Source organism: Colias eurytheme, chromosome 25 (genome assembly GCF_061535395.1).
Source record: "Colias eurytheme isolate Ceu_HAF_F1 chromosome 25, ilColEury1 Martin Lab GWU primary, whole genome shotgun sequence".
In the NCBI taxonomy this organism is placed as follows: Eukaryota; Metazoa; Arthropoda; class Insecta; order Lepidoptera; family Pieridae; genus Colias; species Colias eurytheme.
Window position 1 is genome coordinate 2,110,112 of NC_143004.1, and position 27,292 is coordinate 2,137,403.

The following is a 27,292-nucleotide window of genomic DNA, read 5'->3' on the forward strand; positions in this document are numbered from 1 at the left end:
TTTAACTAGTTTTATTTTGATTAATTAAGACATTGTTCTTAGTTTTACATCGTAAAGTGTGCAAGGAAGATTCTTGGGATGCGTCGAAGATTCTTAGTATTTGAAATTTAAACTAATGACCCCCAAAGGCGCGAAAACTAACCCATTATTAAATAATCCCACGTAAGGAGAGAAAAGTTTCAAAATGGAGGTCGCATTAGAATGGTGGTAGTGTCACAGAAGAGGTTATAAGCGTGCGCTATGAAACGCTCGTGTACATTCTGTGTTTACGATTGTCAACGTGACGTATTCGAACGGTCAGTTTGAAAATAGAACGCCGATTTGTTTTCGGCCTTTTCCCTTAGAAAAAAAAATTGTCTATGTTTTTTAAATGGATTCCCGCCAGTGAACGTGTGTTGTGATATTAATAGTTTTTATTTTTTTTAGCGGTGCTTTTTTGTGTTTGGAAATTAATAATGGTGAGTTTTCTTTTAAATCCTTTTTAAATTAGACTAGATGTGGAATTAATTAAAAAATTAACTAACGGTTCGATATATTATGTTGTCTCTTGATTTTTGTCGTAAAATAAAATCTTACGTTAATTATTATTTTAAATAAACAAAATATTATTTTTAATTTATTTGGTTAATTTAATAATAATCAATACATTTAAAAATTTATACTCATAGACATAACAAACTTTCAATAATTTAATAATCAACCAAATAAAATTAATATGAAAATTATCCGCAAAATGCACTTGCGGTTATTTATAAACACAATATTAACGAGAAAAAGTACAAATAATATATAAAAATATAGTATATAATTAAAACGTTCAAAAACTTTTATCTCAAACAATCCCAGTATGCAATCCATATATTTTTTTAACATCTTCACGGCTCATTGTTATTTACGTAATGATTGTCGTACGAAGATACTGTGAGAATCGTGTTATCAGGGCAAAATATAAAAACGCATGCAAAACCATTTTACTTGAAATTATTTTAATGAGCCATTTATTACGGTGTGTGAGTATTATGATTTATGAAGGCAAATAAGGCATTCTTTTCTATGTTGTCATGAAGTAAAAAAAGTTACTATGAAAGCTACTATTTAGTAGTAAGCAACTACTATTTGGTAGAAAAGCTTACTATGGAAGGTTATTGACATGTTAGAGTTGTTTATAATAGGTAGTAGCTGTCCTAACTAATTACTAACTAAATACAAGCAGTCCGCCCCGGCTTCGCCCGTGGTACATGTTTACGTTTTCTCTCCATAAGAACTATACTCATAGTTCAAGGAATATTATAAAAAAAGAATTAACGAAATCGGTTCGTTCTCGAGTTATGCACTTACCAACACATATACATAATTATTAATATACTAGCGGTCCGCCCCGGCTTCGCCCGCGTTTTCAAAGAAAACCCCGTTCCCGTAGGATTTCCGGGATAAAACCTATCCTATGTCCTTTCTCGGGTATCAAAATATCTCTATACCTAATTTCATGCAAATTGGTTCAGTAGTTAAGGCGTGATTGAGTAACAGACAGACAGACAGAGTTACTTTCGCATTTATAATATTAGTATGGATTGTAGGTTCCCAATTGTGAAGCGGTAAAGATGTAATTTTCTTATGGTATCTTAATGAGTTTAATGAATTTTTACAATCAGCGTCAATATACAGACTTCTTAGAGAACCGCTGAAAATAGCTATATCGATTTTTATGAAATTTCTGTGTTTGATAGGTCTAAGACTAGGGCGTAGACTGTATTTTTCCTCCTAAATGATATGTCAATTCAATTATGTAATTCTTTTCTTCATAGTAATTTGTTTTTGTAATGTCTGTAATATATTATTATATGGTAATTACATAAACAAAAATACAAAAATTAACATATATTATTCATAATTCGGACTTATATATGCATTTGACAGACATTGCGATTGTTAAAAATATTTAACAATGAATGAGGTAACTTGTGACGTCACATTTAATTATATATTTAAATATTTGCATTAATTGTTTTGTAGGAAAGTCAACAAAATGATATTAATAATGTAAACAAACATTCAAGAGCTCAAAACATTTTTATTGCGCGAAATCAAACAATTTCCAATTCTAATCAGTAATCAGCAACAACACAAAGCAGTCATAAACATTAAAATATTTAATATTTTTGTAATTACGACTGACCGGTTGGCTTGGTTGGTAGTGGCCCTGCCTTTCAAGCCAGAGGTCGTGGGTTCGATTCCCACCCGGGGCAAATATTTGTTTGATGAACATAGATGTTTGCTCTGTGTCTGGGTGTTAATTATCTATATACGTATTTATTTAAAACTAGCGGTCCGCCCCGGCTTCGCCCGTGGTACATGTTTACGTTTTCTCTACATAAAAACCATCCTCGTACTTCAAGGAATATAATAAAAAAAGAATTATCGAAATCGGTTCAGCCGTTCTCGAGTTATGCGCTTACCAACACATTTTGCGATTCATTTTTAGGGTTCCGTAGCCAAAATGGCAAAAACGGAACCCTTATAGTTTCGTCATGTCCGTCTGTCCGTCTGTCCGTCTGTCCGTCTGTCACAGCCGATTTACTCGGAAACTATAAGTACTACAGTGATGAAATTTGATGGGAATATGTGTTGTATGAACCGCTACAAAAATATGACACTAAATAGTAAAAAAAAGAATTGGGGGTGGGGCCCCCCATACATGTAACTGAGGGATGAAATTTTTTTTTTCGATGTACATACCCGTGTGGGGTATCAATGGAAAGGTCTTTTAAAATGATATAAAGTTTTCTAAAAAACATTTTTCTTAAAGTGAACGGTTTTTGAGATATCAGCTCTCAAAGTCGTAAAAAGTATGTCCCCCCCCCTCTATTTTTATAACTACGGGGTATAAAATTCTAAAAAAAATAGAGGTGATGCATGCTAATTAACTCTTTCAACGATTTTTGGTTTGATCAAAGTATCTCTTATAGTTTTTGAGATAGGTTGATTTAACTGTAATTTATTATATTTGCTGCTACGGAACCCTTTGTGCGCGAGCCCGACTCGCACTTGGCCGGTTTTTATATATAAGATTATAATACATATATATATATATATGTATGTTTATCTGGCATCTGGTTTCCATAACACAAGCGAAAGCTTAGTAATTATAGTATGGGATCAGATCGTGCCGTGTGTGAAAATTGTCCTGAAATATTTTAATTAATAATTACTTTACCTTTTTATCGCTCTAATACGGAATAATGTGGCATTCTGAAAGAATTTTCAAAATGATTGATCGAGCTTCGTTGTATAATTGTTTTTTGGTAGGTACATTTTGTTCGTTTACAAAAAAAAATGCTCTTTATTATAATAGATACTTATTACTATCTTTTTTATGTAAGAGGAGGCAAAAGAGAAGACGCGTCATCTAAGGACCTGGCGAATATTGTCATGTAGGCAATTAAATAAATAAATAATTAAAAAACGTTTATTTCGAAACAATGGGGGGTGGGTTAGGTTAGGTTCGTGTTTTTTAAGACTACACAGAAATAGGAGCCCCCCGAAGTGGGGCTCCGTCGGCTCGCGACCGTCTTTTTGTAGAATTTTTGAAAAAGAAGAATTTTCGGCATATTACAAAATGCCGACCGTTTGTTAACGGCGAGATTATACAATTTGCCTGAAACACATACATTAGTATATTTATTAACAAGACAAGATATTTTTAACATTTTATTTGTGTGCTTTTTGAATAATATTAAAATGTGCTCTTTTTTGATTTAATTAGGGTGCACTCACACACATCAGTCACCGTCAAGTCACCGATGACTGATCGGTGACGGTTTGTGTACGTATCCACAAACACCAGTCACCGTCATGTTGTCCGTCAGTCACGTCGCCGGTTTGACTGAATCATTGAACACATACATCAGGTTAGTCAGTGATTAGACGTGTGTCACGCTAGAGAACATGTAGCAATTATTGACGGTAGCACGACGCTGACTGAACTGAGACGTGACGGCACCGGGTGAGTGGGGATAAAAGTATGATACATGTATGGAAAGATTATTTGACGTGCCTGACCGGTGACGTCACTGATAGATTTCGTGCCGGCGACTGTCGTGTGGGAACAGAGTCATACTAGAACTATTGATACATATTTTTTTTTAATCCTGTCCGGTGACGTGCCGTGACGGTGACTGATGTATGTGAGTGCACCCTTAACCTTGTAAATTCAAAATCATTATTATTTATTAGAAACAAAACAATGTTCCTATCTATAATACCTACAATATTAATAACTTAAATTGGTGCAACCAACTAAGAACTTTGTTAAAAAGATAAAAAATAATAAGGCTCCAGATAATAATCGAAAATCATAAAGGTAATATTTTTATTTATTTGCATTTTTATTGATTCGGACATCCACCGTTTCTACACTATTATGTATACTATTATATTATCTGTGCTATTATATAATAATTCGTGAATCAACATTTTGTAATAGCAATAACAATTTACCTTTAATCATTTGTAGTGAAAGCGCGCGTAAAATTTTTAAACGTTCAAATTTTCTTAACAAGTCGTAATTAGCATTTTTGAACGATTTTGATATGGTTATGAACGTAAAGGGTTAACGTCTTAAATAATTATACGTTTATATAAAGTATGATGTTTTAATTGCTATAATTATTCAATCACATAACTTAATTTTTATGTGAACGAATTAAACAAAATGTTTGTTTTTAACATATTATCATTAAATGTTTACTATCAGCATACCACAATGTCTGTTAGCAGGTTTTTAGCTGATTGATAAAAGAGCAAAAGAGTTTTTGATGAATCTAATACCTACATACAATTCTTGTTGAGACCTCTAAAACGGCTAGGCCGATTTTCATGAATTTTTTTGTGCATATCAGGTAGGTATGAAAATCGAACAGTATCTATTTTTTACATCTTAAGTGATAAAAGAAAGGTAGAACAACATTTGCCGAGGCAGTTAGAATTAAAATAAATTTAACAATAAAGATGAAAATAATTGTTATGGGAAACAAATACACGCGATCAAACGCATGAGGAAAAACCACAAGTCGAAAGCTAATACTAACATGTTAGCTGTTTCGCGCTGTTTCTCTCACTTATGTTACCTGCTTTTTCATTCATTAATTGTCATAAATAAGCTACATCACTGCCAAGTGCCAAGTATTATCGGAATTCGTTCAGTAGTTTTCGTGAAAAAAAAAGTGTTGAGAATATTACGTTTTTACAAACTTTCGCATATAATATAAATTACGATTATATTGGAACAATTAAACTTTGACAAGGAATTATTTCACAAGAATTTATTTCTTATCTTAGCTTTGATTTTAAATTAATTAATAATTTATTTATGTACTTTGACGAATCAACACATTTGAAGAAAAATGTTTCTTTCATCAATGACATTTCAGTATTACAATATAGTATGTATTATATTATTATCTGTGGTATTATAAATTAAATAAAAAAAATATAAATAAATCCAATACAGAAGGCAATCTAATAATCTTCTAAAGCTTGCAACACATTACCTATTGACCGCTTGCACAATAAGCAAATAATTTGAAGATGCAACCTATTTACATATGCATTACAAGATGGCTTTGCCTTTGCAATGGTGATGTAAATTACAAAGGAATATTATAGAATAATAGCAAAATAGTATATTCTGCTATCAATTAATTCGAAGCTTTTAAGCTCTTACCTTAAAAATACTCTCTTCACCATTTTAAAATGGTATAATTAAGAATCTAATATTATTATTGGTGATTACTTTTATTATTTTGTGTATTAAATTAAAGATTGAGTACTTTTGTATTTATCTTCTATACTTAAATACTTAATATTATAAAGAGGAAAGGTTTGTAATTATGTATGTATGGTTTTCACGCATAAACTACTGGACCGATTTCAATGAAATTTAGCACACATATTGAGGGCAACTTGGATTAACACATAGGATAGGTTTTATCTCGGAAATCCCACGGGAACGGGAACTATGCGGGTTTCTCTTTGAAAACGCGGGCGAAGCCGCGGGCGGAAAGCTAGTCACGTATAGTTTCAAGATACTTTTTCAAACAGGGTATCCCAGTCCACTTATAGGCATTTTAATTTTAATTTATTTCATTTATTGTATGATCTTAATACCTCCCAGACCAAGAATTTTACTATACATGTACAAAAATATAATTACAGAATACTTCTAAAATTTCATAGAATATCCATTGTACAGATCACAGTAAGGTTAAAATCATGTTAAAATACTTTAAACACATAAGAAAGGTTATAACAGAAACAACACAGGTCGTAATCAGTCATAATGCTTATGAAGTAAGATGTCACTTTGTCGAGTACTTTAATAGTAATTATGCATAAGAGTCAAGACAAAGTTTTAGTTACGGTTTCAATAGTCTTTATGTTCTATTATGAAAATAGAAGCGCAGTTGTAATTTAGTGATGTTTAACTACAAAATGCAATAGAGCATTTGGTATTTAAGTTCTTCAAAATAAGTGCGAACCTTTTATATTAACGTTATGTTTATCTTTGACTGAATTTTATACTCTATCGCTAATCTTAAATGAGGGTCATAGCGTATATGCAAAAACAAAGGCAGGTGTTTTGAACATAACATGTCTTTCTGTTTTAACTTACGTAGTTAAGCTAGATCTAAGCTAGACTATTCTATGAATTTATTTTATACAAGTAAATACACCAAATCACTACACTTTGAAATATTCTGCATTTTTGCTTTAACTAAAAAACAAAAAAAAAAAAACAAACATAATGCCCACCTGCACAGTGCGCTATTTTTAAGAACGTAGGTATGTGTGCACTCGAACATTGCCATTTAACATTAGAGGTTTCTCAAAGAATGTCAACAAATAGACCGAAGATTTGCCAAAATTAGTTCTTGCCTCACCTTTTATACCCAGTGTAGTTTCACACGTCTGCATTATTTAGCAAATTGTGATATAATTTGACCTTTAATGAATAAATGTTTGCTTATCTCAGTTGTTTTGTGCTGTCAGCTTGATGTTTTAATCTTTGATTGCAATTTAAAAATTCAGTTCGCATCCTTACGAAATATTTTAAGCTATGTTCATTATGTTTTTAAATTGTGTACTTATAATATTTGAGAAGCTTACACAAATAAGATTGCATTTACCTATTAAGATACAATTTTATTAGAAAGACGGTTATGAAAACAGTGTCGCAAATGTTAATCTCAGCAAAAGTTCAGTGGTTGCTATTAGTCAGAAACGGTTTGATACAATTTCTTACTTTTATTATTTTTCATTATGTGTTGCTTAATTTCTGCAGATCCGATTGATTTGAAAGTCATTGACTGCAATCGCTTAAAATTAAAAAGCTTTCCTTCAAACAGCTTTCAAGACGTATCTTACATAGTTATAAAATACATTATACGAAGATGAGATAAACAAGATAATTGATTCAAAATTGTGTAACTGATAATGTTTATCATTATGTACCCGCTTTACAATGGGCAGTGTTGGCCCAACAAATGCTTGTCAAAGTTTGCTGCTATTCCGGTGATTATGAATAAACATTTACAATGACGGCCGATTATAGCCACTGGCCCTCTATCGTGATTGCCTGTACTCGCCCAACGCTGCCCATTGTGAAGAGGGCCCATTATGTATGTAAAGATTGCTACATATAAATACATTGAGGCCAATTGACCACTCACAGCAAATTGGTCCACTATTATTATTATTTAAGACTTGAGTCGTGCGAAATCTATGTAATAAGTAATTGAAGAGATGCATTCTGAAATATTGTTTTTGTGTATTGCCGATTATTTGGAACAAGGTTAAATATGATAGTTAAGTCGATAATACCAAAAATAAAGATATAAATCATAACGATTATTGAAGGTCGAAAGTTGAGCACTTAAATTTATCGACGGAAAATTCCTCTGTACTCAATATATTATTATTACTTCAATAGGCGGATCCACACAGAGCGTTCAGCCTCGCGAAGCAATTGCTTCGTGAGGCTGCTCGCTCTGTGCGGATATGCATTATCAAGTTCGAAACAAGAAGAATGGGGGAATATTTAATAGATTTTTCAATTTAACTGCACCTCACCATTAATCCAATTGATGAAATAAAATTTCATAAGGAAACCGGAAAAGTTGGAACGTATGAAAAATTTACCAAACAGCATTGTGACAACGTGCTTTTAAAGAAATACAAGCTTACGACATTTGCACAAAATTAAAATAAAAACAAATAAGAAAAAACTCAACGGCTTTTTAAACTTCAAACTTTAAAAAAAAGACGGGTTGCACTCCGGGAGTGCCGGCAGAAGTGAAAACTTGATTATTAACGTTCAGCATGTTTGATATTTTGGAATGGTATCCGTCTTACGCATGGAATATAAGGGCTTAAAAAAAAAAAAACATCCGTCTTACGCTTTTTCGATCAGGCCACGTGTCCTGACGCGAGTTTAAAATTTTATACCCAACGCCGCTAAAGAAGTTTTCACTTCAAAAAGACGGGTTGCACTCCGGGAGTGCCGGCAGAAGTGAAAACTTGATTATTAACGTTCAGCATGTTTGATATTTTGGAGTGGAATAAATGAATGAAAAAATCCGTCTTACGCTGCTAAAGAAGTTTTCACTTCAAAAAGTTTAAAAATAAGTTTATTATTTATGTTGTGCAATTTGAACTATATCCTACATGAATAGAGTGTATATTGCAATGCATTGCACATTCACTGTCAGTGATTAGGACATGAAAAATGATTTGCGGTTTTATAAAAGCCTTTGTGGCAAATTGAGTAATAAAATATTGGAGCTTTATGTTGTAATGGATGTCTGTGTATTTTAAATGAGTGTCCATCAATTTCTATTGTGGTTCGGTTGAAAGCAATGTAATTGAGAAGGTATGAGCTAATTATCAGGTAGAGACTTTAAATAATAGCCTTTTCGGCCGGTTCATTTTCCAAAAAGAAAAGAAAATTGATTAACTATATTATTATTAGTCCAGATTCATGGCAACTTAATTCAATATTTTTTCTCATTTGTTGAAGTTAAAATTCTATAGACGCGTTGAGAGTAATGAAAAGTCGCGTCATGGCAATACCGTCACGTCACGAAGTCAGGCGACGATTTTGATCTTTGAATCTTGCCAAAGATGTTTTACTCCAGACACGTGTGCTCGGCGTACACGCATTTTTTAATTATTATAATTTTCCTGAATAATTCTGTAAGACCTTGAAGCTTTCAAAACTTAAATGATATTTCCAAACACGTCTTAAATAGCAGTGGTACATCAGCAAGTTATATATATTGTCTCACAAGGCGGGGTCAGAGGTGAGGATCGAACCTGTACCCAGTTTCTACAACCTAGAACTTTCTCTAGGACCTGACCTTAGCATTTTCACTAACGTCTTATCTTAATTGAAAGGGTACTGTCGTGGAGATTCTATATAAATATTATAGACTTGTATAGATATGCAGTTTCACTTGCATTTGTCTTCAAGTTACGATGTTTCTACTACATTATTCAATTTTCGAATCCATTTCCATATCTTTTAAGTTCAAATTATGGTAGCAAAAAGTAGTCTATGTTCGTCTCTAATGTGTAAAATCCTTGTGTTGAAATTCATATCAATTGGTTTAGTCGTTTTCTCATGAAAACAACATAAGAAACGGTTTGAAATTCTACAAGAATAATTTTTATTCAGTAATATGTTTATTATCAATGACTCTACTTTATAATTATTATGAACAAAACCGGGTTTGGCATTCCTATTTCTCCATACATTATGATATCCATCATCATCATCATCAGCCCATATGATATGTCCCCACTGCTGGGACAAGGGCCTCCTGTGAGGGTACAGGCCATAATCCACCACGCTGGCCAAGTGCGGGTTGGCAGATGTCACATGTCGTCGAACTTTTGATTCTTCGACATGTCGGTTTTTTCGCGATGTTTTCCTTCACCGTTCTATCTATACTAATATTATAAAGCTGAAGAGTTTGTTTGAACGCGCTAATCTCGGGAACGATTGAACGGTCCGATTTGAAAAATAATTTCGATGTTAAATAGCCCATTTATCGAGGAAGGCTATAAGCTATATATCATCACGCTAAGACCAATACGAGCAGAGCCACGCGGGTAAAACCGCGGAGCACAGCTCGTTTTGCACGCCTCATAAGCGAAGCGTTGAGGTGGGTACTACTGTCACTTCGCGCAAAACATCTGATTTTTCAAACTTAAAATGTCTTTATTTTTTATTATATTGCACTTGTAAGATAATACATACACACACATATTAAGAAAAAACACTATTTTTAACGTTCATGATATTTTTGATGTCATTTTTGTTATTTAAACTAGTTAAAAAACAGTTTAAAAAAGTTCTGTCTTGGACGTCCGTGTGTCTGTATGTGCGGATCCTTTTTCTTGTTAACACGATAGCGACCGAAATACTTTACTAATCGAGTCTTTTTTTTTCTCTTACGCTTGAGTATGCTCAGGAATAGAACCCTTTCATTTTTCAGGGTCTGATTCGATGTGGTTTAATTGTTATTAAATAAACAAAAATAATAATTAATAAATATTTATTAAAAACAATTATGAGGCGTGCACTTTTGGATTTTCCAAATTATTTGATATTATGTAATTTCTTTATAAATGCAAACAGTTGAACTCCGCATAAATAAGAATTCTCGAAGTTCATACAGCATAATTAGAGATCCTCGTTGCGCAAGCGCATCTCAGCATAATGACTCGCTATTGGCTAATTGATGGCTCTCTCACGATTGGTCTATTTTGAATAATGACATTCCATTTTCGTGTCTTTTTATAGTCTGAAAGAAAGTTTAAATTACGAACCATGAAACGTATTCATTTGGTATACAGGGTTTTTTTAACACACGTAGGGACAGATGAAGCTAATAAATAAGCTTCATCGGTATATTTGTATGTAACAGACGCTTTTAGACTCGATTTTGACTCACTATTTCAGGACAGATTTAATTCAAACTTTGTATATATTATGATAATTTCCTCATAGCAAATGAATTTACCATAAATTACCTGTACCTTAAGTAAAGTAAATTTTTAGAGGGTTGTCTATTCCTATTTTAAAGTAAAAAGATGAGTGAAGATAATATTATTATATTTCAAATACTAGTAGCGTTAAACAGGTGATAGTTGTTAAAATTACTAGCATTTGGACCACTTGTCGAAACTAATATTTAGCATTAGATTCGCTTTCAATACATTGTCAATAAATAAAGCCTTGGCTAGCTAATCAAAGTGAAGGGTGTCAAGTCATCTTCAAAGGTCCTACCGATTTTGTATACTTTATGGCGCAATTTTAGACCTTGCTGTGTATTAGAAGCATTAAAGTTAATAACAGTAAAGGACATGTTATTACAAATAAATCTATACTTAATATTCTAAAGCTGAAGAGTTTGTTTGTTTGAACGCGCTAATTTCAGTAACTACTGGTCCGACTTGAAAAATTATTTCGGTGTTAGATAGTCCATTTATCGAGGAAGGTTATAGAATATAGGCTATATTATATCATCACGCTAAGACCAACAAGAGTGGAGCAATGCGGGTGGAACCGCGGGGCACAGGTAGTGATATATAAATCGAGTGTCAGTTATGTAAGAGTCTAGTACTATATGTATACGTAGTATATTATTATTAGTCTGTGGTACTACATATATTATGTGTGGTTTAAGATACGATAATGGACCATTGATTGACTTATTTTTTCTTGTGGTGATTGCGTATTTTTGAAATATGGACTTAAAAGTAATGCAATAGCCTTTCATTTCATTTACACTGATGAGATAAATCTCCATACATCAATGTATATTTCACAGAACTCCCTTCTCTACTTAAATGGGAAAATAACTCTGCCTGTCTATCTCTTCTATACGCCTAAATACTCGACTGAATTAAATGAAATTTGCTACAAAGATAGTTTGATACCTGAAAAAGGATATCGGATTTTATCCCGGAATTCACACGGGAACGGCTTTTCCTTTGTTATTCAATAAAGAAATTAGAAACGTAATTATGTTCTTAAATTACAAATAATAATTTGGAAGCAATACATTAACTATAACAAAAAATAAATTTTCGTTGTAGATAATTATAATAATACACTTGGTATTTGAAAATGCTCTATCATCATATACTTAATTATTATTATAAAGTTACTTGCAAATTCTGTGTTGTAACTGAGTTGACAAACTATTACACACAACATTTGACAAATGACTATAAATGTGTGTTATTCAAGTTAAAATTAATCGTTCATTGACAATGACTCGCTAAATAAATGTTTTGTTTCTTATTTCACACATACGGACAGTTGAACTATGACATAACTTTTAGAAGTTACATCACAGACCTACTATAAGGTGCTATAAGTCTATACTTATCATTGACATTAAATTCAATAAACATAAATATTTGAGAACCATCAAATCAAAACATTTTATCCTTGTTACCTCTGTGAGCTACCACAATCGAGAGTTTCGTAATTCGTACAAGAAATTATTGGGCGTCACATCAAAATAAAGCTACTCACGGAAAATTAACTTGATAGTAGGTAATCAAGTGCAAAAATGGGCGATGAATCCTGAACTATTAATACGAATTTAATGCCAATAAAAGAAACAATAGTCACTTAAATGGGTTTTAAATTAAGTAAGAGTACGTTGAAAATGTCACTACCAAACTAGACGAACGAAATACAACGATATCCTATCCTACTAATATTATAAATGCGAAAGTTTGTGAGGATGTGTGTTCTTTGTTATTCTTTCACGCAAATACTACTGAACCGATTACATTGAAATTAAGCACACAATATATAGAGGGTTACTTGGATTAACACACAGGATAGGTTTTATCCCGGAAATCATACGGGAACGGGAACTATGCGAATTTTTCTTTAAAACGCGGGCGGAAATCTAGTACTATCATAAAATTAGTTAAAAATAAAAATCTGTCGTCAAAACTCGACAGAATCCAAAAAGAAACCTTTCAGAACACCTCTGATGACGCCCACGAAATAATAAAAACAGTTTTCACCTTTGCTAACATCAATTTCACATTGTCTTATTTTTTGTGCAAATGTTTCATCATCGATTACCTATTATAGATACATATACATAGATGTATATAGCAAAACTAGCTTTCCGCCCGCGGCTTCGCCCGCTTTGTCTAAAACCTAAATTATACACTAAAAACCTTCTTCTTGAATCACTATTCACTCTATCTATTAAAAAAACCGCATCAAAATCCGTTGCGATGTTTTAAATATTTAAGCATATGGAAAGCGACTTTGTTAAACTATGTAGTGATGACGAAATTCACAAATTAACACGTTGATCATGGGACATACTCGCTCTACCATTAATCTTGTTTCATATAATCTGATCGGCTCATGAAAAATTAAAAAACTGATATTAATGCACTATTCCCACAGCGTGTGAGAAATTATTGCAGCACTATTTGCAATGGATTGAGATATTTGGTCTCTTTATGTGGTTTTGATTGGCTGATGGTACAAGAAAATCCTAATGCGAGGAATAATGGTAACTGCATTTTTGATATGTTATTTTAAACTTAAAATTCTTAAAACATATAAGAGTAGTAAATAGTACTGAAACATAATAATATGGTCTTACCACGAAACAATTTAAACACAGTATAACTTTAAACCAGGGATCTGTCTCTTTAATAGTTGTCTATGTGAAATAAAGAGAACCCGCGTTTAAACTTAAACCCTGTCTAAAGTTTTTTATGGTAAGACAGTAGTAAAAAATCATGAAAAAGCTTTTTGTTTTCTGTATCTTGAATGGAAAATAAAAGACTAATCTATAAATACATAAATTATTGTTTTCCTTGGCCTCGCGATAATTTATAAATAACTGGTTTCATTCTACATTTTCTTATATTTTTTCTAACACATTTATTGTATGTTCTCACTAAATGAAATCTTCAGTAATTTGGGCAGATATTTTAATACTTTTATTAATTAAATAATCAGCAATTAATTACAATTAGCGTGACATGTTAAGTTTTTATATAATTCGCTCCGAATACACACTACAATGACTGTGTTGATGGTATCGGGAACAAAAACCTTTCTCACGTCGGGTAATTGTAGTAATTGATAGCAAATATTTGTTTCTTTTTACCCGACTGCGAGAATGTAAGGAGGGTAATGGTTTGGGTGTGTTGCCTCAATAGAAAAAAAATGTGTGCGTGTACTAGTACACACGTAAGAAGTGAAACTTCTTTATGACATTATTTTTCAAAAAATAATTTACTATACTTATGCAACTTTACAGAAATACGTCGAATCACGCGTGGTAGAGATAAGAAAAAGACGGCGCGTAACGGAAAAATGTCACGCGTAACGAAAAAATGTTACACTAAATTTTTTTCCAACCCCGATAAAGAAGTTTCACTTCAAAAATATTTTAAATTTCGGATTGTCTGCTACATGTGTACAAACATATACATTATACATAACTAGCTGTGCCCCGCGGTTTAGCCGCAGAGCTCCGCTCCTGTTGGTTTTAGCAATGATATACTATAGACTAAAGCCTTTGTCGATAAATGGGCTATCTAACACCGAGAATTTTTTTCAAATCGGACCAATAGTTCCCGAGATTAGCGCGTTCAAAGTTCAAACAAACAAACTTCAGCTTTATAATATTAGTATAGACTAGCTTCCGCCCGCGACTCCGTCCGCGCGGAAAAATTAAGATTTATTTATTTCTACGTATTTTTCCGGGATAAAAAGTATCCTATTTTATGCCCAGGATAATAAGGTATAATTATACCAAGTTTCATCGAAATCGAACCGTTAGTTTTTACGTGATGCCTTCACATACAGACAGACAGACAAAAATTTTTTTAATCACATATTTGGGTTTGGTATCGATCCAGTAACACCCCCTGCTATTTATTTTTTCAATATTTTCAATGTACAGAATTGACCCTTCTACAGATTTATTATACAGGGTGTCCCGCTTTCGGTATACTAAGCGCGAAGGGACTTGTAGTTTTGCATACACTGATCACATAAAAAATACTTAAATAACAAAATTACGCGAAAAATTTTTTGCTAAATTTTTCCTTAAAATCCATGTATTCGTCTCTAGCTTCGCGCAGCCGGCATATACCGCTTCGCTAATGTGAGTATTTTGTCTATGAAAACATAATCTTAAACGATAGCTCACATGCGGGTGGCAAAGTTGGGCGGTTTGCTTGTTGGGGGTGTACACATGGAATTTTAAGAATTCCTCTATTTAAAAAAAAATGCGTCTGGAATTTTATAATTATTTTTTACGTACTCAGCGTATGCAAAACTACAAGTCCCTTTGCGCTTAGTATACCGAAAGTGGGACACCCTGTATATATGTATAGATAAAAGTTTATTTTTATTTAAAACTAAAGTTTGTAAGATATATTGGTCCTATTTTTAAACACTATTGTGTTTGGCGTGGCGAAATGTTTAAAAATTGCCCAATACGTAAGAATCACTTGAGTTCACGCTTCGCTGTTTTGGGGTCAATTTGAAACACAAACTTAACTCTTGTGTGCATACATTATCATCATTTTATGTATTTTGTATGAAATTAAATGTGGGATGGTAGTTTTATGGGTTATTACTGCTTAATCGAGGTAATGTGAACATTTACCTGTTATTTGTTCTTCATTCACAAACTATATAATTTTATATAATAATAATATATTATTTGTCTTAATGTTATTCCGTTATTATAAACTGTATTGTTTACCTTGCGTTTGATAGAATCCATACTAATATTATAAAGCTGAAGAGTTTGTTTGTTTGTTTGAACGCGCTAATCTTTCGGTGTAAGATAGCCCATTTATCGAGGAAGGTTATAGGCTATATATATGGCCATTTAATGAAATGCGACCATTTCGTGAAATGATGGATCATATCATGAAATGAGCAAATCTACGATATGGCCACGACATATACATTTCATCACGCTACGACCAACAGGAGTGGAGCCACGGGGCTGAAACCGAGCGGAGCAGCAGGAGAAAAGGATCATATTTTAGCAAGTTCTAGCCAAATATAATATAATTGCAATAAGAAAAAAAATCATATTTAAGATACTTAACTTCTTTAGTTCCGCTTGTGCGTCAAAATAACACTTTTTAGTGGTAATAAGCAATTTATGTCTGTTATATAAATTACAACGCATTACCAATGCTCACGGCACGCGAACAATCAAATTATACACTATACTATAAAAATACAACAATAATATTATCGTTAATTTAATATAATGGCATGTTGGATGAATTTGACGAATAATTTTATCATTATTTGTGTATAATACTGCTATTTGCATCTTGAAATCGCGAGTGAATGTAATGGGTGATAAATCTCATATTTTTTAGAAGGCTGTGTTGGAAAGGGTGTTTTTTGAGCATCTATATTGTACCAAAGTATAATATGTTAGGTACTAATTATTGTATGTATGTTTCTCGGCCATGCTCTATAATGTAAACGGCTGAATAGTCTGTATTTAAAAGGTGTCAATAGATTTGTTTTAACTGTGATAATGACACTCGAAACTCTTCGTTAAGTTCAAAAATATTAGTTAACTAGGTTTCCGCCCGCGGCTTCGCCCGCGCAGTCAAAGAAAAACCCGCATAGTTCCCGTTCCCGTGGGATTTCTGGGATTGCGTCATTTTCCCGGGATAAAAAGTAGCCTATGTCCTTTCTCGGGTATCAAAATATCTCCATACCAAATTTCATGAAAATTGGTTCAGTAGTTTAGGCGTGATTGAGTAACAGACAGACAGACAGAGTTACTTTCGCATTTATAATATTAGTATGGATTATTTTCGATGCCTCTATGTTTGACTAAAATGCTGCTTTATGATCTTAATAATGGACTAAAATGTTCTGCTCAATTTCACCGTAGGTCGAAAAGAAAACTAAAAAGATATGGCACTAGGGGCTAGGAATATGACTAACAGATACTTACCACGTGTTAGTTACTTATTGTAAATTAGCTTGTAGCTAGATTGAAGCCAATTTATGGAGCTTTAGCATATCCAAAGATCCATAAATTAGGTTCAATCTGTCACTGACATATGCATCGAATCATGTATTGTTAATCGAGGAAGTCGATTTCGCATTTCAAGACGAGCGTTGCAGAATCGATATTTGGCGAATCGATTCGTCTGTTACATCACTTGCCCACTTGGTCTCGATTCGTGACAATGGATGTGGTATCGTAAAACATATTATTATATAGATAGATATTTGTTGTGGATACGTAACTTTGTTTGAATGCTATCTAGCTTAGATGTAGATTTTAAAAGTAAACTGTTATCTTTGTAACTATCTATTGTTGGAAGCAACAGATGTAATTACTAAAGTTATGTAAAAATCAGACGAATTCACATTAAAAAGTATTTTTTGAAGTGAAAACTTCTTTAGCGGCGTTGAGCACTTTTTCTGTAATGGGTATAAAATCTTAAACTCGCGTCAGGACACGTGACCTGATCGAAAAAGCATAAGACGGATACCATTCCAAAATATCAAACATGCTCAACGTTAATAATCAAGTTTTCACTTCTGCCCGCACTCCCGGAGTGCAACCGTCTTTTTTTTATTTAAACAAGATACGGTTTAATTTTGCGACAGTTTTAAGACATAAGAAATGAAAAAGTACCTATATCTTTTTTAAATATAATATAAGCTTACTTTTTCGTTACGTACAGATTCTGTAAATTATGGAATTATTCCATACTAGCTGCTCCGCGCGGTTTCACCCCCGTGGCTCCACTCCTGTTGGTCGTAGTGTGATGATACATAGCCTATAACCTTCCTCGATAAATGGGCTATCTAACAGCGAAAGAATTTTTCAAATCGGACCAGTAGTTCCCGAGATTAGCGCGTTCAAACAAACAAACAAACTCTTCAGCTTTATAATATTAGTATAGATAACAGGTAACTACCATACCTAGGTACATAAAATCTGCATTGTCGAATGTTAGAGTTCTAGGACCAGTTGTTTTTCTTCCCCGATTTGAGCGATGGGAAGATAAACTGAAAATAACAATTAAATTTGCACTCACTTCCATTTTTGCACCTATGATGTTTTTTGGAATCACAGGTTTTAAAGAGGCCACTAAGCTACAATTATCTTTCAACACATTGTGTAATAATTTAAATATTCATACATACTCATAATTACAGAATTAAGAGAAAGGACGTATTTAAAATGAGAGTTCAACAAGATGCAACATGTATTACGCGTGTAAAACTACATTCGTACATAATTACTTTAAAATCCATACTAATATTATAAATGCGAAAGTAACTCTGTCTGTCTGTCTGTTACTCAATCACGCCTAAACTACTTAACCAATTTTCATGAAATTTGGTCTGGAGATATTTTGATACCCGAGAAAGGACATAGGCTACTTTTTATCCCGGGAAAATGACGCAATCCCGGAAATCCCACGGGAACGGGAACTATGCGGGTTTTTCTTTGACAGCGCGAGCGAAGCCGCAGGCGGAAATCTAGTTCTAAATAAATGGTACCTTTGGCCATTGGCCATGCATTTTCTATATCGAAAAGTTTTGCTCAATTATTTACTTTGCAGTTAATAGCTTTATTTTAGGAAATTAGAAGCTCAAAAACGATTTATGGACCATTTTCAAAAAAAATTGTTAGTAAGTTTACAATTATTAACATTATATGAGGAAATTGGGCTTTTTTAATTATTTAGATATAGAGGTTTTATTTTTTAATAAAACTTAGGGCTTTTCAAATAATAACTAAGATTAGGGTTATCCTCACCTATAGGTTAAATAACTATTTATATTTGTTTTACGTGAATGATACATATGTAACAACTGGTGATGAAACTTTTTAATAAATAAAAAAAAAAATAAAAAAAATTTAAATTGCTTTGTGTTGATAAATACTGGTTATTATGTTTTTCTTCCGTTAGTAAGTAATAAAAGGTCAAAGTTAACGCATATTGGTCAGCATTTCCTAACCAATCAAGACAGCACATGTGCGCAATTTCTCTAGTTTTCTAATAATTGATATGATGTAATCGGCTTGGGAAAGGTCAAAAAATGATGACTAATGTTAGAGTGTACAGAATTCTGTTACATGCGTTTTGTTTACGACATAGGTAATTTATGTAATGCGTGTGGACGGGCGGGCGGAACGCGACTTTTTTTAATGTTTTTAAATCGGTGGTATTGTTTAGTCTGTGGTTTTTTTGTTGTTGAAGTAAACAAATTAAATTTATTTAAAAACTAGCGGTCCGCCCCGGCTTCACCCGTGGTACATAATATTTATGTTTTCTCTACATAAGAACCATCCTCGTAGTTCAAGGAATATAATAAAAAAATAATTATCGAAATCGGTTCAGCCGTTCTCGAGTTATGCGCTTACCAACACATTTTGCGATTCATTTTTATATACAGGGTGTCCCACTGTTGGTATACTAAGCTCAAAGGAGGTTATAGTTTTGCATACGCTGAGTACGTAAAAAATACTTAAAAAATTCCACACGCATTTTTTTTTCAAATAGATAAAATCTTAAAACTCTATGTGTACACCCCTAACAAGCGACCCGCCCAGCTTTGCCACCAGCACGTGGGCTATCGTTTAAGATTATGTTTTCATAGACAAAATGCTCACATTACAGAAGCGTTATATGCCGGCTGCGCGAAGCTAGACAAGAAAACATGGATTTTCAGGAAAAATTTAGCAAAAAATTTTTGACGTAATTTTGTTTTTTAAGTATTTTTTTCATGATCAGTGTATGCAAACCTATAAGTCCCTTCGCGCTTAGTATACCAATAGTGTGACACCCTGTATAAGATTACGATGTAGTATTACCAAAGGTTTTATATATTTTTTTGTATGATACAAACATAATAATATTGTAAATAAGTATTTGATTAGTAAACTAAAAACTTTTCTCTTGATATCCAAATTCATAAGAAACTGTAGTTTTAAAATTATTTAGTAAAATATGTTTGTCACAATTACTACAACAAAGAAGCATGCATATTGTGGCAGGCAACTGAATAAGATCGAATAAAAATTGCGGACATATTGAAACAGCAAGAATAAAAAATCTCGCCACTGTAAAAATTATTTATCCCAACAAAATAATAAATGGAAATAAAAACATCTTTATTTAAACACTCAAGTTATAAAAGCGAAAAGCATCCTTTAAATTTTAAAATACGAAACAAAGCTAATGAGCAAGTCATCAATCCGCATGATAAATAACAATTAATGTTTTTTTTTCAATTGCGCACTACGTCTAGCACTAAGCATTGTCTACTGTGGGTTCGATTCCCAGCGGGTGACGTGTTAACAATGGCTTACCTTTAAAGCAATTTAATTAGAACTTGATTGATTGCTATTTGTAATTTTTAACGTACGCTGTTTACTGAAACTTGGGAAGAACTATATTATACATACTACATAATCACTTTTCAGACAATTGAGAAATTTGATAGATATTTTTTTATTCTAAATTATGTGCGAAAGTATTTTTGACTATTTATTGTTTTGAAAGGAATCTCTTGTATTATAAAATTGAACAAAAATATGTTTTCTATGCGTACCTAATAAATTTATATCAATACATTTCATCAAAATGACTTTAATGATATTATAATGAGTGTTAAATAGCGCTCAAAGCCAGCTAAAAACTCCTGCCTCACTTACGATATATGAAAATCGGTGTGTTGTTCCTTTGGAAGATTTTTTTTAATTGTGTACCTATATAATAATAAATATTAATTTTTAATTCCAGATGCTGCGGTGGTGTGTTGCGGTAGCGCTGCTCGCGCTCGTCTGCGCGGGCGCATCCGATACACACTCGAGTCGCTTCCGTAAGTGTTTACAATCAAGACATAATAAATTCCTATATTCAATACAAATATTTCTTTTATTGGAATTAATGATAGTGATTTTTATTTTTAATAGTATCAGAGTGAAAATTTTATGAGCATTAATTAGCAGTTCTATGTTATCAGAGGCTGTAAGGAAGCCAGTAATAATGTTGAATCCAACTTTTTATAAAAATCCATTCTAATTTTTTATAGAAAAGTCTTAACTCTAAATTACTGAACCGATTTTGATGAAATAATTTTGGCATTGTGATATTTGAAAATTCAAACACAAAGATAGTATTATTTCATTGAGATTATAATTTGTTGAGCAAGCGACGCAAGGGCGAAAGCTAGTTCTTGTATTCAATTTAGAATAATTCTTATACTTAAATTTAAATCTTTTATCTTAAGAATATTGTCCATTTAATTATTTATAGCTTTTGTATTATAAATTTATGTTGTGCTAACAAATATGTGTTTCAAGTTAGTCTCTAATATGTGTGTCATATAACCCACAATTATTTTAGTAATGTACTAACTAATACTATTTTTCAGAACCGAAAAAAATAAGATCTAGGAACGGTACGTACACAACACATTACAAGGGCCTTTTAGGGAATCAATTTTATTTATCACTATCACACAACAAATTTCGAACCAATTATCCCTTATAACTCAAACAAAGAGAATATAATAATATTATATTCTTATAATAATTAGGGCCGATTTTTCAATCCATGTTTAAAACTTATCCGCCCAATAAAGTATTACACGATAATAAACTGTCAAATACATTCAAAGAATACATTTTTGAATTGGTAGTTTAGTACGTTATTCGACGAATAAGTATTAACAAAGGATTGAAAAATCAGCCCTTATTTTAATAGTAATTATAAATATAATTTATGATTACTATTCAAACTATGTACACTGTACAGGATGTCCCGCGCGTCGTCGCGTCGCGTCGGTGTAATAAGCGCATTCAAACATAATATAGTTTTGCTTACAATGATTACGTAAAAAATAACTAAACAACAAATTGACGTCTTTAATTTTTTATTAAATTTTCTACGAGGCTAGGAATGGTCTTAGCCTCTTGCAAATATCGCTGTGCTAATGTGGGCACTTTGTCTATGAAAACATAATCTTTAATTTAATGGCATGTGCGGGTGAACAAGGGCGGGTTGCCACTTGCCACACACACATATAGAGAAGTTTTAAGAATTCGCTCAATAGCAAAAAAAATCGTTTAGAATATGAGTATTTGTTTCATAATCAGCGTGTGCAATTCCATTGAGCTTAGTATACTGACGGAAGGACACCCTGTATGTTATATCTTCCACATGTATCATAATGAAAGAGTCAATTATTTTACGTAATTGCTCTCACTTTGCTTAGACATGCACTGGAACACTTGTTTTTCTTTTAAATTGGTTTTCATGTGTTTATTTTAAATATTGGTTTTGGAAGGATATGGTTGATTATGGTCTAATGTATGTAGAACGTTTTCTTTTTAACAGGTTTCTAACAAAATATTAGTCTTACTTCAGTATTTCAATTGTTGGTGAAGCTGCTGTAAATTTTTTGGTTGTAATTGTATTCGTTTTTTCTAATTTCGTCTTTTTCAATTGAAGTTATTACAATAACAAGAAATGTATCTGGAAGATTTTCTGAATTAACAACATTGGGTCGTCCATTTTCTGTAATTCTTTTAATAACAAGTAATGCATTTGAAAGTATATCTGAATTAACATTGGGTCGTCTTTTCCCGTAATATTCTTCTCTACTAATTTTCAGGGCGATATTCCCAGCATGGTTACTAATTAGTCAAATTATCATCGACCATAATAATTTTAATAATACCTTCTAGAATTCTTCGACTTCTGTAGTTAGTTAACGTCTTCTTCTCTTCATGGAGAATCTATCTTAGGTGATGGTATTAACGTTCAAAGTTATTTCCTATCATTTTCCTGATATCAAGGAAATTTTTCAGCTGAACATGGCGATTCAGATGAAATGATAAGTCAACTTCTGCATTGGATTCAGGGATTTTCTCAACAAAGGAATAGAAAAGGTCTGTGTTAGGCTTATATTAGTGCATACGTTTATTTAATTTATTGTTATAGGTATTTTAGTCAATTCCTGGACACCATAATATTGTTTTCATCTAGTCGAGTTCGCAACTGACTGAAATTAGGATATAACGACTTACATTAAAATAATTTTGTGAATAATCTTGAAGTTTAGTTTTAAGATCACCAAATCACAGCTAAGCGTTGCAGCACATTTTCACTACTGGCAAATTTATATATTTACGAGATTTTAATATTTATTTTCAATAATTTCAGCTCGCCAGTATTTCGGAGGGAAGCCTGAAAGACCACGACCTTTTGAGCCCGCTTCTTACCTCCCACCAGTGACGGGATATCCTCCAGCAGGGTCGCGACCAACGCCATCCTACAGCGAAGGACCTTCACCAACTTACCAACCAAGCTCGCCGTACCAACCTTCAGAACAACCTTCTCAACCGAATTATCCCTCAAGCTTCCAACCAAACCAGCCAACTTCGCCAACATACCAACCACCACAAACTTCTTATCAACCCCCACAGACATCTTATCAACCGCCGCAAACGTCGTACCAACCCCCTCAAACTCCTGAACAACCTGCGGAAAAACCGTCATATACTTATCAACCCACATTTTTCCCCAATCAACAAGTAACAAATCAACCAAGCCAACCTTCTCAAAACCAGCCCGAGACGGATGAACCAACCCAAGACGGATTTATACCTAACCAAACGTCCCCATCTCAACCTAATCTGCCAAGCAGTCCTGAAGGAACTGCACCAACATACGAAACATCTCAACAAACAGAGGGAACTCAAAAACCACAAGAGAACGACTATGTTCCAGCTCCTTCAGAACCTGATGATGACGACAGACATCCTCCACATATTCACGCTATTTCTGTTGAATGTGGCAAAGAAATGATGACAATTAACATCGAGTTCAACAAAGCTTACAATGGAATCATCTACTCCCAAGATCACTACAAAGAATCTGAATGTATTTACGTCAGGGAAAACTCCAATCAAGCAAAATACTCTTTCACCGTTAGTTTAAATACATGTGGTACAAGATTCTTCAGTGATTTCGAAAACGAGGGTCAGGCTTATCTTGAAAACGTTTTGGTACTGCAAAACGAACCAGGAATTCAAGAAGTCTGGGATCACATACGCAGAGTGAGATGTCTATGGGAAGGAAATCTGACAAAGCAATTAGTGTCTTCATTGAGTGTTGGTATGTTGAATCAAGTGACAAGCAATTTTAGTGGAGATACAGCCATGGCCCGTTTGGACATTCAAACCGGTAGAGGACCATTTGCACCTGAAGCTAATGGTTTAATCAAGATTGGAGAAGTAATGACTCTAGTAGTTTCTGTAACAGGAGATGCTGGTTTTGACATCCACGTGCGAGAATGTATAGCAAGAGACGCGGATAACAACAACGTTGTACCTCTAACCGATTCAAATGGTTGCGTGCTTAAACCGAAACTGTTTGGCGCGTTCCAAAAAACTAGAGAAACTGGTAACACAGGAGCATCTATAATAGCATACGCGTACTTCAACGCTTTCAAATTCCCAGATGAGATGGACCTAATCATTCAATGTGAGGTTGAATTATGTAAGACAGACTGTGAAGTGTGTCCAAACCCGGGAAGTACAGAGCCCAGAAGGAAAAGACGAGACGTCATTCACGTAGGTAATAGAACAATGGAGCCAGTGACGACAATTGGAAAAGGCTTAAGGGTTGTCTTTGCTGAAGATTTACCGAGAGAGCCAGATTTCTGCGTATCTCCTGTAGCAGCTATATGGGGAGGATTCATGGTACTTCTAGGATCTTTAATGAGCAGTATCATAGTGTCATTCTGTTGGCAAAAGGCACACAGCGATGTGAAACTGTCGTAAATAATGTAATTTATATTTTTAAATACTCAGAAGTACAAGAGGTTTGGAAGTTTTCGAAAAATTAAGAAGTGTAGAGAATAATCGGTACTGTAGATAGATGCTGTAATATACTTTTAATATTAGGTTTTAAGATAAACTTTTATAAAGATCCTGTAGGAAAAAGTAAAAGGATGTTGAAAATCTATGGTTTTCAGTATTTTGTAACGAAACACTGCCAATAATGCCTGATAGTTACTTTAACTCAGTTTTTTAATAAATAAGAAGTCATTTCATAAGCTTTTAGTTGCCTATTTATAACAAACTTACACAAACATAATGTTAGATAAAATAAGTATTTTTAATTTATATGTGATGTACATAATAGTTTAAATAAAAAGTTTAAATATTATTGGTTTGTTTTATTTTAAGCCATATGTAGCCTAATTATATTACAATGAAAATTTATAGCAACATTTTTTTTAATAATTACTTTTGCTTTTATAAAGAGAAACTATAATTAATTTGGTGTTTATGGAAAAAAACATATGATTTAAGATAGGATTATAATATATTTATCTGTATTCTGCCACGTTGTCATTTCATACGTGTAACCTTGGTACGGATAGCAAAAAAAACATTATTTTCTTAAGTAGGTACTTGATTTTTTACTTTTAAATTTTTGGAGTCATAAAATAAAAATTAGCCGCTCGTCCTGGTTACGACAGAGATGGGATATTTAATGCAGCAAAAATTTTAATGCAGCATAGTATCAGTCCGGATTTCGGAATAATGCTGCATTCAACAAGTGAAAGATTTTTTTTTAATCAGCTTAGTTGTAATTGAATAAATGGATTATATTTATAGATTAATAGGTTCTTATTGTATAGAATTATATCGATTTATGCAAACTATTAAATCGATTGAATAAACCCTTAGTATATTTTCATTTCACAGTGAAACAAAAATAAACTTAATTTTTTTTGCTATCTTTACATAACGTAACAATAAATAATACTATCTAATATTTACACAAAGATAAACAGATGCAATGCTCGCACTGCGTATCTTTAATTACTAATTAAATATATTTAAACGATTAAAATTGTCTGTTAATATAAATATTTAATGGCACTTTTAACGTAATGAAAGACGAATTAGTGTAATAACATTGTTTTAGTATATATTTTTTTGGTTTGTTACCTCAGAACTTTCCATTGGGTGAACAGATTTTGATTATTCTTATATAGGTACTAGCGACCCGCCCCGGCTTCGCACGGGTGCAATGCTGATACTAAATACACTACAGAAAAACTGTGAACGTTGTAATATATAAAAACATAGCGGCCCGCTCCGGCTTCGTATAGATAGCCTGGCGGCCGGCCGGTGCTCGGTACCGCCGCAAACGCTACGTCCCGCAATTTTTAAATCTGTAATATCTTCGAAAATATTCACTTAAATCATACGGTGTAAAGGGCCATATAGATCTATATTAAACGAACAATGTATTCAAGGTATTTAATTGGTTAAGGATTAATGCTGTATTGGTTAAAATCGCATCGAAAATTAGCCATTATTTTTCGTAAAAAGTAAATGACAAAAAAATGTTATTGTGGGTTATCCATAAGAGATAGACATATACCATCGCGGACTTTTCTATAGACCTTTTCAATGTGTATAATACTTAGTACATTATTTTGATAAAACTCGTAGGGTTCAGCCTGCGTTTGCAATGTAAGCGGAAAAAATGTAATTTTTTACGACATCACTTTAGAAACTTCAAAAATAACAGTACTTCTCCACTATTTAATGGATGTTATTATACATATAAACCTTCCTCTTGAATCACTCTATCTATTAAAAAAAACCGCATCAAAATCCGTTGCGTAGTTTCAAAGATTTAAGCGTACAAAGGGACATAGGGACATAAGGACATAGGGACATAGGGACAGGGAAATCGACTTTGTTTTATACTATGTAGTGATGATACTAGCGGTCCGCCCCGGCTTCGCCCGTGGTCTAGGAAATCGTGCCTCTAGGAATATAATAAAAAAAGAATTATCGAAATCGGTCCACCCATTCACGCGTGATGCGTGACCAAGGAAAACGGGTTTTTATATACATATATATATATAGAAGATTTGAAAAGTGATGTTAATTTAAATTTCACTATTAGTCAAGCCTTTACATAAATACTGATTTTAGATAAACTGTTCACTGCTTCTCTCTTCTTCTACCATAAAACCAATAGCTAACTCATATAATTTTATGACTAATTTATTATCACATTATTAAATTTCTTCAGAGTCAAATTTTCATGAGGCATTTCTCATAAATGTTATGATAACGTTACTATTTCCGTACAAGTGTAGTAAAAATTGTTATTC

The 27,292-nt window shown here is 32.9% G+C and overlaps 1 protein-coding gene across 5 annotated transcripts; it reads left to right on the plus strand.

The window, feature by feature from the left end:
- Positions 1–218: 218 nt before the first annotated feature.
- Positions 219–25,317, plus strand: LOC149897466 (uncharacterized). 5 transcript variants are annotated; one of them, XM_090116100.1, is made up of 6 exons: positions 219–296; positions 427–458; positions 20,881–20,959; positions 21,515–21,541; positions 22,953–23,033; positions 23,308–25,317. In XM_090116100.1, exons 2-6 carry the CDS (start codon positions 456–458, stop codon positions 24,927–24,929), a joined length of 1,812 nt encoding a protein of 603 aa, XP_089972226.1. In that variant the 5' UTR covers positions 219–296; positions 427–455; the 3' UTR covers positions 24,930–25,317. The 5 variants fall into 5 exon arrangements, with proteins under 5 accessions (XP_089972226.1, XP_089972230.1, XP_089972228.1 ...); XM_090116102.1 differs by lacking the exon at positions 21,515–21,541 and having other exon boundaries at positions 226–296; XM_090116104.1 differs by lacking the exons at positions 21,515–21,541; positions 22,953–23,033.
- The last annotated feature ends 1,975 nt before the right edge of the window (positions 25,318–27,292 follow it).